A 13,212-nucleotide genomic window follows, 5' to 3' on the forward strand; every position below is an offset into this window, starting at 1 on the left:
CTAGACAGTTAAGTTGCTATTCTAGAATGAGAAGTTGCAAGTCTATAATGTTAAGTTACAGTTCTAAAATGTTGAGTTGTAATGCTACCATGTCAAGTTACAGCTCCAAAATGTGAAGTTACAATTCTAGCATGTTTAGTTAAAATTCTAGCATGTTTAGTTCTAATTCTAGAATGTGAAGTTGCAAGCCTATATTGTTTACTTACATTTCCAGACAGTAAATGTACAAATCTTGAATGTAGAGTTACATTTTCTTGCATGACCTTTGGTTAAGCAACACTCGGATACACCTTTGAAAGTTTAGTTGGTAGGGCTCAATGGACTTGCTTTTGGAATGGGTTTCCATTCCGAAAGGACCTCGTTTAAAGAGCCGTCTTGGTGATGATTCTCATCCCGACAGCATCATCTGAAGAGAGCAGAGACCGAACCCTCTCCCACAATCCGACAATATTTTTGCCCCGTGTGAGGGTCGAACTCACGACCTTCAGATTATGAGACTGACACGCTGCCTACTGCGCCAACGAGGCACAAAATGGTGTTAGCCTTTACCAGTAAAATGTAGTTCTCTTTTATTTATTATGATAAATTGTCATAATTAGCATAATAATGAACTGTATATTGTATATTACCTTGCCATTACAGTTTGAGATACTAATTATACAAAACTCTAGGAAAAAAACAATGAAGCAGCATCACACGTTGCAATTTGTCGAAATGACTATTCCCAAAGAATCGAAAGCCCAGTTGCATTGGCCGGGAATCGGACCAGGGCCTCCCGCGTGGCAGGAGAGAAATCTACCACTGAACCTCCAATGCTCATATGACACAACATGTAACCATTTTGCAAACGTGTCCAATAGCACGGCCAAAATAAATAGTTCCGAATGGGCAAACGCTTCTGTATTTCATTATTTGCTGTCTGTCCTTGCAGCAGGTATACATTCCAGTTAAACTCCTTTACATGGATTTGCTGTAAAGCATCTCACCAGAGTTTTCAAAACACAAGGAGTCAGAACCTACCACACACCACATCACATCTTTTCTGGTACACCCTAAGGATATGTGTCTCATTGCAGCTGATTCCAATGTTGAGTTACATTTCTAACATGTTCAGTTACAATTCTATAACGTTAACTTACAGTTCTAGAACGTGAAGTTGCAAGTCTATAATGTTAAGTTAAAGTTCAAGAATGTTAATGTACAGATCTAGAATGTTGAGTTTCATTTCCAGCGTGTTTAGTTACAATTCTAGAAAGTTAAGTTAAATCCTAGAATGTGAAATTGCAAGTCTACAATCTTAAATTATAGTTCTAGAATGTTAAGATACAAGTCAAGTAGGTTAGGTCCCAGTTCTAGAATGTTGAGTTACAATGATAGCATGTTAAGATACCGTTCTAGACAGTTAAGTTGCTATTCTAGAATGAGAAGTTGCAAGTCTATAATGTTAAGTTACAGTTCTAAAATGTTGAGTTGTAATGCTACCATGTCAAGTTACAGCTCCAAAATGTGAAGTTACAATTCTAGCATGTTTAGTTAAAATTCTAGCATGTTTAGTTCTAATTCTAGAATGTGAAGTTGCAAGCCTATATTGTTTACTTACATTTCCAGACAGTAAATGTACAAATCTTGAATGTAGAGTTACATTTTCTTGCATGACCTTTGGTTAAGCAACACTCGGATACACCTTTGAAAGTTTAGTTGGTAGGGCTCAATGGACTTGCTTTTGGAATGGGTTTCCATTCCGAAAGGACCTCGTTTAAAGAGCCGTCTTGGTGATGATTCTCATCCCGACAGCATCATCTGAAGAGAGCAGAGACCGAACCCTCTCCCACAATCCGACAATATTTTTGCCCCGTGTGAGGGTCGAACTCACGACCTTCAGATTATGAGACTGACACGCTGCCTACTGCGCCAACGAGGCACAAAATGGTGTTAGCCTTTACCAGTAAAATGTAGTTCTCTTTTATTTATTATGATAAATTGTCATAATTAGCATAATAATGAACTGTATATTGTATATTACCTTGCCATTACAGTTTGAGATACTAATTATACAAAACTCTAGGAAAAAAACAATGAAGCAGCATCACACGTTGCAATTTGTCGAAATGACTATTCCCAAAGAATCGAAAGCCCAGTTGCATTGGCCGGGAATCGGACCAGGGCCTCCCGCGTGGCAGGAGAGAAATCTACCACTGAACCTCCAATGCTCATATGACACAACATGTAACCATTTTGCAAACGTGTCCAATAGCACGGCCAAAATAAATAGTTCCGAATGGGCAAACGCTTCTGTATTTCATTATTTGCTGTCTGTCCTTGCAGCAGGTATACATTCCAGTTAAACTCCTTTACATGGATTTGCTGTAAAGCATCTCACCAGAGTTTTCAAAACACAAGGAGTCAGAACCTACCACACACCACATCACATCTTTTCTGGTACACCCTAAGGATATGTGTCTCATTGCAGCTGATTCCAATGTTGAGTTACATTTCTAACATGTTCAGTTACAATTCTATAACGTTAACTTACAGTTCTAGAACGTGAAGTTGCAAGTCTATAATGTTAAGTTAAAGTTCAAGAATGTTAATGTACAGATCTAGAATGTTGAGTTTCATTTCCAGCGTGTTTAGTTACAATTCTAGAAAGTTAAGTTAAATCCTAGAATGTGAAATTGCAAGTCTACAATCTTAAATTATAGTTCTAGAATGTTAAGATACAAGTCAAGTAGGTTAGGTCCCAGTTCTAGAATGTTTTCAGACTTTTTACTTCCAACTCTTTTCCACCTTCCATATTATCTTTAATTTGGTCAACTGACACAACTGTAGGTCTTCCGAAAATGACTCCTCGGGAAACTTCCCATCTTCAAGCAGTGAACGCTGTACTTTCTTATCATCTTTCTTATATCGTATGGCTTTCTCTTGTTGCGCACTATCCCTACAGAAAATCAGCATTGATCAATTTCGTAGTATTTTTGCATTACGAAAATATAAAGTGTAAAAAAAACAATACTTTACTTCAAAAAACAGATAATCAAACTCCGAACATTCCTCCACCTCTGAGAAACTATGTGCAGGCGAGCATGAGCATGGGAAATGCAAAGAGGGAGCTAAGCTAAAGTGTTGCAACTGTGGAGGAGAAAATAGTTCAGCCCTATCGAGGGTGCAAAGTCATCGAGAAAGCAGCAGAGGTGCAGCGAGTTAAAGTCTCCCAGGGGATTTCATACTCTGAAGCAGTGAAGAAAGTGTCCAAGCAGACAAATGTAGATCATTGGGAGCAGAGAGCAACAGCTGCGCCTGTGGTCAGAGCCTGTGGTCAGAGCCTGTGGTCAGAGCCTGTGGTCAGAGCCTGTGGTCAGAGCCTGTGGTCAGAGCCTGTGGGGGATGTGACCAGGTTTTTGTAAAGAAAGACCCCTAATTGTTGGCAAGAGTGAGTTTGTGTTGTTCATGGTAGATGTGATAAATTGTTCAGCAAAGACGAACAAGAAGACTGAAAAGATCAAGATTATAGTAAAATCAGCTGAAAAATACCTTGGAATCAAAGCACTAAGGTGGGCAGGAGTGGAAGAAATGTTGGCCCACCTAACTCTTTAGGCATGGGGGGGGGCTCCTCATGATATTAGTTGTTCTACAGTGGAACGCAAGAAGCCTTATTGCTAGGCGAGGTGGCAACATTTGTAAAGAATGGGATGAGTTATAATTGAATTATAATAGGGAAAGAACAAGAATCAATTGTAATCAAAGTATGGACAGGAAAGGAAAGGTTAGTGATATCCAATCACTATAATCTAAGTAATGAAGAACTAAAACCATTTAATCTATTTGAATTGATATACACAGCAAACCCCACCAAGGAAAGATAATATCTGTCACAGCGTGCTTGCTATTATGAAATTGGGGAGCATAATGAGTCTACATTTAACAGTTTCAGGTGGATAGGGAATGCCAAGGCACAACATGTAGGTCTGTTTGATTTAAAACTCAGCCCCACTGTTCCATCATTAGCTATACCTCCATGGAGATTTAATATGCCATCAATAGACACACGTCTCCAGATTAAACTGGAAGGAAAACCTAAACTGGTACCAAAGGGAAAAATAAGGTTCAAAAGAAGCAGAGACTGGGCGTACAGGTGCTGCATTCTTCCTCCCTCATTGTGAAGTAACAGTAACAAATATTTTTGGAAATCTCCTTCCTTTGGCTGCTCATTTAGGGTGGAAGGAAATGAGAAGATAAACACACTGGCTTAAGAATCACTGAAACGACAGTTGACTTTACCATCAAGTAAAGCAGAGGTTAAAACTATCATAAAGGACTATATACGCAAAACTTAGCAGGAATACTGCGACTTAAGTGACACAGGAAGACATCTTTACAATATTCATATATATATTCATGGTCCTTTACCGTCTGAGAGTAGGACAAACAGGACTAAATCAAACACTCCACAGAATAGGCAAGCACCCCACTGGACTATGCACACACTGTAACACACTGTCAAGCATGTACTAATAGACTTCAACAGGTATGACGATGTGAAAAGGGAATTAATGTCAGGATTAACTGATGAAAAACACAGTTGACATAGTGGAATTTGCTAGGAAAGACATTAGAGGAAGTATACAGTCTTTTAATTAATTTCCTAAGGAAAACCGGAATAATAAAACATTTAGTTGTGTTTTCTTAATTTAATTAAAAACATTGCCAATCTACTGCTCCACACTCCAGTCCAGTAGGTGGCGATAATGCACCAAATCGTTTGTTGCCAACCGCCAACAAACCTCAAAAATAATAAGAAGAAGAAGACTCCCCATTCACTTACAGTAGCATAGATAGCTAAAGCTAATTAACCTTACTGAGTCGCGCAGTAACGTTAGTAGCTTGATATTTTGTGCAGATTTAAAACGCCGAGGCGCCATGATGCAAGAGGATTATTTGTGAGGACCGACCCCTATCCACGGTAAGTCACCAACCATATTCGGCGGGCCACCGTATAAACTACCTGATAATCTAAGTAAACTTCACTGGAAGGCTAGTTAGCTTGTCATTTTGCATGGATTCGTCCTCTCTTAATGCGTTGTCATGCCAGGACCATTAAAGTACATACAATTAACGTTAATAACGCAAGGATAAGGACTGATGACATGTGACTTTTACAACATAAAGAGACTTAAAATCACGTTAACTGGGCCTTCATGTTAGACAGCTTGATGTCATGCATCTTCTTAAAGACTAATGTTAGGTTACACTAATATAGTTCAGCTGGATGTGTCTGCGTCGCTTTTGAACTTGTGTTTGTGTTGGTTTTAATTTAGTTACCACGTTTTTAAACGAGTAAAATAGGACCATGCTATCTACCTTTTTTTTTTTTTTAACTGTGTTTAAGGTCACAGTGGAGTAACGTTAATGGCCTTCAGGCACTCCGCCTCACCTTACAGGTGCTCACAGTCTCCGACCGACGGAGGCCAGTTTAACGACATGGAGTACACTATCGAGGTGTGTGTTTTTGTTGCCCTGTTTGGCTCCTGGCCCAGGGGCTGAGTCAGTTAATAGGACCGCCAGCTGCACTGCTAACCTTGCTAACTAGCTAACGGCAACTACAGTTAGCAATTACTTTCGCAACAAGTAAAGCTATCTTAACAAAAACGTCATAATTCCCCTTGTTAATGTATTTCCTGACGTCAAACTGGTTTTTATAATATTTAATGACAAGTCCAAATTTTACCACTTTGCTTGAGGTCAAGGGAGTTATTCAAGAAATAATTTGACAGGATAATAACTTGGTCATCTTTATGACAAATCCATATGTATCCTCCTGTAGTCATGCATAATGGTCTCATAACTGCTATGGTCAAACCAACAACATATGACACTGTAATATTATGTTAACACATTAAGCTAAATAAGCTAGATAAAGCTAAATTGTTTAGTAAGTAGGCCTGTCATGACATGTTTATGAGGTTATGTGTCTGGGTTTATGTCAAGTTGTCATGACAAAGATAACTCAATGTCAACATTGCATTATAAGTGTCATAATTTACCTACTGACCCTTACTGACAACATTAATAATGACTCCTTCACGTTCATGACAGGTGTCATGCAAACTTCGGGGCAAATGCCAACTTCTAACGGCTGTGAATGTTTATATAACTCACCCTTTTGTGACTGCAATTAACGTTACAATAGATCGCGTGCATGTGACGTCACGCTTACGTCCCAACCCGTAAATCAGCCATGTTGGATGATATACACAACCAAGACGGCACCCGTTTGTGTGGGAGTTGCTGCAACGCTTCGTAATTTTCTTTGTATTTAAACATCTAAGATTGAAAGAAAATGCCAATCGTGTGCGCAGTGTATAATTGTGGTATTAACGCTACTCGTGACCCAGAGAAACAGTTCTTTAGATTTCCTAAAATCATCAAAAACAACGATCCACAAAAGAGGGATGAATTGCTGTCTACCGAACGCCGTAAACTGTGGTTTAGCAACATAAATTGTAAGGATTTAACAGAAGAAAAAGCACAATTCACCCGTGTGTGTGGCGTCCACTTTATATCTGGTAAGAGCTCATGCTAAAGCTATGTTTTCAATGTTTACGTTAAACATTTGTGCTTATGATATACCCGAACACTGTAAGACCTTACTTCTCCACATCGCTGACTGGTAAATAAGGCACTTTCTTTACATGTGATGGCAGCCATTTGCTCTTTTCTTCTGTGCATGTTTTTGTTTTGCTTATTCTTGAGCCTACTTCACTTGCGAAAAGCAAACCACCAATGTCGCATCCCATAAAAATTAAGAACACGCCCATGGCTTTACATACTGTACAGCAGGGGTGCCCAAAAGGTCAATCGCGAGTGTAGTGCGGGTACATCGCGCACCGTTAAAGAAATGCTTGCTGAAGTTGCCTCCCAAGGTCTCTGCAGCTCTCTGGGCACCACACTGGACATACTGTCTCAAATGATCCACACAGTCAATATGGGAGGAAAATTAATCACTTTAGGTAATAAAAAATGTAAAGATAACTATAAAGAGGCTCAGTTTTTTTTATGTTGACAATACTATTACTATATTACGCATATGTCACATCTGTAAGATTAAATGGAACAAGGATGCAACACTTCAAAATAAAGATAACCTTCTTCAAAAAGGACGACAACAACACATTTTTGTTGTTGTCCTTTTTGAAGAATGTCTAAACTCAATTAGCTTGTGCTGGTTAGTTACTTAGTTTTTTTTCCTTGTGTGAAGCAAGTGTGGTGGAGGCATCCCAGGTGGCCATGACTTCAACAAGGACCGATGCACTGAAAGAAATATCTTGTAACAAATATGTTCTTTCTCAAAAGCCATATTCAACATAATAATCTTGCACAGCGCCGTCGATAGCAGTACACATAAGTTTCAGTCCCCCGTGGACTTCTGTCAATGTCTAAACCAGGGGTGTCAAACTCATTTTAGTTCAGGGGCCACATACAGCAAAATGTTATCTCAAGTGGGCCGGACCAGTAAAATCCTAAATATAAATAACGACAACTCCCAAATGTTTCCCTTTGTTTTAGTGCAAGAAAAAGTACAAGTACATTCTGAAAATATTCAAATTTAATTAACTATCTTTTTTACAAAACATTATGAACAACCTGAAAATTCTTAAGAAAAGAAGGTGCAATTTCAACAATATACACATGTGCATTACAACTTACAGATCACAGTGTATCTACAAAGGCACAAAACATTTTGTCACAGGTATCTGGAACAGTAGTTTACTTTATGATCAAAACTACTACAAACTCATTTTTACACTTTGCAAAGTCATCCCGCGGATCGGATTGGGCCGGTTTTGGCCTCCAGGCCGCATGTTTGACACCCCTGGTCTAAACCATATACATGTTTTTAGTATAATTTGTAGTATAATCTCAATAAAAGAAATCATTACATATTCTTATATATACACAGTCGGTGGCAGGGGTGGGCAATTAATTTCTCCAAGGGGCATCATGAGAAACTGGAATCTCAGCTCTCATGGCCCATACTCTCTTCACACCTAAGCCTAAAAAGCCTCAAAACTTCTGCCTGGACTATTTGCTTATTTTGACTATAAAAAAGGTCAGAAAATATCCTGTGAGTGCTTTTGCACCTTTTTCAAGAAAACCTGGAACTTTCAATATCTGGCAGTTATTTACAATTTAATGCATGTCATGAGATTAATAACAGTTTAAAATGAAGAGAAACACAAAACTGGAAAATTGTACTTTCTATTTCATTTACGCATAGAAAGTACAATTATATACCTAGTACAACCTTACAGACTTGGTACACTGTTCTAAACAAGTCACCACGCAATACAAGTGTTGATTTACATACCATCTTGCTTTTGATTATTATTATTATTATTATTATCATCGTTTTCCCAAGTACAAAGCTCGTCCAAAAATTGTCTGCTTTGTTTTGCAGCTGAAGCACCTTTGAGAGCTAACGGCTAACATGTCTTGTTAGCCTATGTTCCCCAAAACATTACAGTGAAGTTGCGAACCCTGCAGGCACGCCCACATGCACGTACTTACGTAAATTCAAAAATAAATACAGGAGCAGTTGTGTTGCGTGCATTATTTACACTTATTTACGTTTTGATACCTACATTTCCCAGTAACCTCATGCGGGCCGGTCAGGGACAGCCAAAGGGCAGGATATGCAATGGCCTGGTCTGGTCTATGGTCATGTCATGGTTATGACACTGTCATGTGTACACTCCTTCAAATAAAGTGTTACTGATTTATTACCTCAGTAAACATTTTCCTGATTAGTTTATGGTATCAATCACTACTGACAAGTCTTTCAATACAGCATGATATTCATTTATTAAATGATGGTCCCATTTAGAAAATACCACGGTATTGTCCAGTTTATCACATTTCTCATTTAGCAGACGCTCTTATCCAGAGCGACTTACAGTGATCATACTACAGGGACAGTCCCCCTGGAGCAACTCAGGGTTAAGGGTTTGTTCCCGTAGTCCGATGGTAGGACACCCTGTCTTAAAAGCGGTCAGTTTTTCTGCAATATTCGTGTTTCATTTCATCATAAAATTCACTTCTGAGACTTTTTGAGGTGAGAAATCAAGTGTGTAGGAGGTGGGGAGCTCCTGTCCTGACAGCAGCGGCTCTTCCTCCTTCCAGGAGCAGAGAATCGCCTCGCTTCTGCGCCAGCCCTCGCTGGGAGCAAACCGAAACCACGATGCTGGAGTAACACAATAGTGTTTCAGAGCACCTGAGTTCCTTTTTAGAACATTGTACTGGAGCAGTGTCTCAGTTTCCCCCACTCAGTCCTGGTTCTGGCCAATCCTTTAAAATACAGATACATTTTTCAGCCACATCGAGACAGTGTTCTCTCACAGATTCAACGTACTACTGAATGCTCAATGGTGTCGATGGACTGGTTACCTCCATCACTGATGTATAGTATTATTTGGGTAGTGATCAGAACTCGAGGGTCATATAAGATGAGGGGTTGGGCTGCAAATGGCCAGTGGGGTGTAGTTTGGACAACCCTACTTTAAGCAGTTTGTCATTCCAATATACAGTGACAAGGTGAAGGTATTTAAAATAGATATCACATTTGCACTGCCCCTGCTGTAAATGGTTGCCTCATTTTCTTTCACTGCAAGTTGATTTCAGTCGGACACTTTTGGCAGACATGCTTATAATGATGTGTGATGTTTTATCCCTTGTACAGTGCCATGTCTTTGGTTTTCCCACGACCCAACACCAACACAGTCCACGGCAAGAAGGAGAAGAGACTGATGGCGGAAGTGAATGCATCACCACTCAAGCATTTTGTCACAGCGAAGAAGAAGATCAACGGGATCTTTGAGCAGTTGGGGGCCTACATCAAGGAGAGCACTTCCTTTCTGGATGGTAACCTCCTGCCTGCCATTTGCGTTCCAGTCCCTTTCTCACACACACATGTTTTATGATAATCTGAAGGCACTTTAACGTATTGTTCTTAAATCTGAATGAGACCCCGGGTGACTTTTTAAGTAAAAGTTAGTGCGACAATCTTACTAGGTTGAGCATGTTGTAACATTTCTGTATCACTTTCAACACAGCACAAGTCTGAATTGAATGCCATCAAATTAACGTAAAGGCTGCATCAGCACAAGGTTAAGCATGCACACAGAGAAATGCGTGCCACATCTAATGCCGTGTTTCCCTTGCATGGTACTCTCTGGCTCGAGTCGACTCACTTTTGGTACCAAATGCATATCTATATTTCGTTTTCTACTGCACTGCAGATAGTTCCTCCTCAGTGAGGGCGAGATTTTCAGTGGATCGCTGTAGCAAAGCCGTGTGAAACTGCTGTGATATCATCTCCAATGGGACACTTTTGCATCCTTTTTATTGTCAAACAAATAGAAGAACATCTGCACTGTATTGTACAGTGTAGTTTTGCAGGCTGCCATTTTTACTAAATCTGGGTCGAGTGAATAAAAAAAACTTTCGATCGCTATTGACGGTAGCTTGGCTATTTAAAAAATTGCAGGTTTGTGCAGGATGTCCTTTTCATACTGGTGAAGATTCTCTCTGACAAATCCGTGGTCTGGAGTGTTTTAACTGCAAATAATGCAAATAATCACAATAGCAATGGTGTTCATTCAGACAGATATTCTGTAGGTTTTAAGAATGGACATGTATTTGACAGGGACGAAAGAAAAACATGCGATGGGTCTGAGACAACACAATAAAGCTATGCAAGCGACTGTTGACAATGACCGGGATGAAAACCTCTGTCTGTAGCAATGCGTTGGTCATTTCCACACATTGCCATATAGTTATTCTAAATTTGCACAAACCCTACAGTGTTACTTGGGTTATTTTTGAAGCAGACTATACTATACTACTATATATGTTTTTGAGACCTTATTCCATCCATGCAATAAGCACATTACACCTGAAGGATCCAAAGAGCTGCTGTATGCGATTACCACAAAGAGTCAGCAGCGCTTCTACTCCATTGTCTGCACATAAGGAAAATGCTATATGTGCCAAAACTCCAGTATTGTTCTGGCAGTCCTTGCATCTCAATTTATATTTATAGTGAAGGATTAAAGATCGCAGTATTCCTCAAATTGAATCCAGTCCATTGAGTCCAGTGTTCTGGAAAAATAGTCTCAACTGACCAGACAGTAGGGGTCGGCGGTATACCGGTGTGATCATCGCCACCGATGTCACGTGCCACGACATGGATTTTGTAATACTGTTGTTACCATGGTATACGCTTTGGTTAAAACAAGTTGTTTAACCGTTCTTTCGTGGAACTGCTTGCTCTCCTGAGGTGTCCACACAGGCTGCGCTGCTGCTCAGCCCTCAACAGATCATTTTTATTGTCTGTTTTTGCAGAGCACTGTGCACCGGGGAAAAAGTTGTTACTCCAAATGTCTAGATGACAAACTGCCAAATCTGATGTTAAGTTTGATATAACACTGCTAGACTAATGGGGCTATCTATGGAAACTCCACTACAACCGGATCGACTGACATCTGTTTGATGACCTTCACATGCTAGATACGTACAAAAATGAGGAGCTGGACCCGGTCACCACAGAGGAGCAGGTCCAGGAGGTCCGGGGTTACCTCGCCAAGGTGACAGGGATTGGAGAAGTGCTCGCCCGCAGGCACATGAAGGTGGTCTTCTTTGGGAGGTATGTATATCTAAGGTTGGGTATCGAGAGAGAGAGAGAGAGAGAGAGAGAGAGAGAGACAGTGGTTTAAACGTCAACTTAAAGTAAAGTTGTGCGATGACTGTAGGCACTGCTGATGGGCATGTTGCTTCTTCTGCAGGACCAGTAATGGGAAGAGCTCAGTGATCAATGCCATGCTGTGTGACAAGGTGCTGCCTTCTGGAATAGGACACACCACCAACTGCTTCCTGAGGGTGGAGGGCACTGATGGCAATGAGTCCTTTCTCCTCACTGAAGGTTCTGAGGAGAGGAAGAGCATAAAGGTCTGCAGTATCCAAAACACCGCCGATCTCCACAGCTCCAGTCTGTACAAGTGGAATGTTGGTATTTGCTATGGATGTACAGCCATCGGATGCTAAGTGTGTGTGTGTGTGTGTGTGTGTGTGTGTGTGTGTGTGTGTGTGTGTGTGTGTGTGTGTGTGTGTGTGTGTGTGTGTGTGTGTGTGTGTGTGTGTGTGTGTGTGTGTGTGTGTGTGTGTGTGTGTGTGTGTGTGTGTATAGACGGTGAACCAGCTGGCCCACGCCCTCCACCAGGATGAAGACCTGGATGCAGGCAGCTTGGTCTGTGTAATGTGGCCTAAAGCCAAGTGTGCTCTGCTCAGGGATGATCTGGTGTTGGTAGACAGGTCAGACACAAGTTAACACTATTTAATCAACAAAACTAATGTTTTCATCTCCTGTTGAATGTCAAACAGATCAGAGAAAGTCACAACATTTTATACTAAGGCTAAAGTGGGCACCCTTTTATAAAGTGGTAAGGCTGAATTTACAAAATGCAGATGCCCCTTAGTTTGTAAAAGGAGAATATTTTATTTATGTTTTTCTTGCTTTAAAGCCACCATGCTCACTTGCAGAGGACTGCCGTTGATCATACTTCTTTCTGTTTCCCCCTTCAGCCCGGGTATCGATGTTACCACTGAACTGGACAGCTGGATCGACAAATTTTGCCTGGATGCAGATGTATTTGTTCTAGTGGCAAACTCTGAGTCCACACTGATGCAGACGGTGAGACTTTACAGCTGTGTGTGCCATTCTGCAGTGCTGCAAGCGTGTCACCTCTCTGCAATATCTCCCACGTGGGGGGGTCTATTGTTATTATTATTTAAATTGTATTATTATATTACAATAATAATTTGTTATTCATATAATAACAATGTTAAATTGCCTTAAAACTGATAAGATAAGATGAACCTTTATTGAATCTGGTTTTTACAGCAGTATCTATCTGTAGATATCTATAGATAGATAGATAGATAGATAGATATAGATCTATATAGATCTATAGATATAGATCTATATAGATATAGATCTATATATATAGATCTATATAGATATAGATATAGATCTCTATATATAGATATAGATCTATATATAGATCTATATATAGATATATATATATATATCTATATATAGAGATAGATCTCTATATATATATATATATATATATATATATATATATATATATATATATATAT

General features: G+C 39.9%; 1 protein-coding gene and 2 non-coding genes across 3 annotated transcripts in view; 1 reads left to right on the top strand and 2 right to left on the bottom strand.

The window, feature by feature from the left end:
• Positions 1-454: 454 nt before the first annotated feature.
• Positions 455-527, bottom strand: trnam-cau (transfer RNA methionine (anticodon CAU)). The gene has a single exon. It is a non-coding gene; the product is annotated as a tRNA-Met (tRNA).
• A 1,321-nt stretch (positions 528-1,848) lies between these two features.
• On the bottom strand, positions 1,849-1,921 carry trnam-cau (transfer RNA methionine (anticodon CAU)). Its single transcript has one exon. It is a non-coding gene; the product is annotated as a tRNA-Met (tRNA).
• A 2,866-nt stretch (positions 1,922-4,787) lies between these two features.
• LOC115019720 (mitofusin-2-like) overlaps positions 4,788-13,212 on the top strand; it is a 29,046-nt gene continuing 20,621 nt past the window's right edge. The window contains exons 1-6 of the mRNA XM_029449252.1: positions 4,788-4,960; positions 9,734-9,915; positions 11,563-11,698; positions 11,838-12,000; positions 12,239-12,363; positions 12,634-12,742. Coding sequence (XP_029305112.1) covers positions 9,738-9,915; positions 11,563-11,698; positions 11,838-12,000; positions 12,239-12,363; positions 12,634-12,742 — 711 coding nt within the window. The 5' untranslated portion in view covers positions 4,788-4,960; positions 9,734-9,737. The remainder of the gene's footprint in view (positions 4,961-9,733; positions 9,916-11,562; positions 11,699-11,837; positions 12,001-12,238; positions 12,364-12,633; positions 12,743-13,212) is intronic.

The sequence above is a fragment of the Cottoperca gobio genome, chromosome 2 (genome assembly GCF_900634415.1).
Source record: "Cottoperca gobio chromosome 2, fCotGob3.1, whole genome shotgun sequence".
NCBI lineage: Eukaryota > Metazoa > Chordata > Actinopteri > Perciformes > Bovichtidae > Cottoperca > Cottoperca gobio.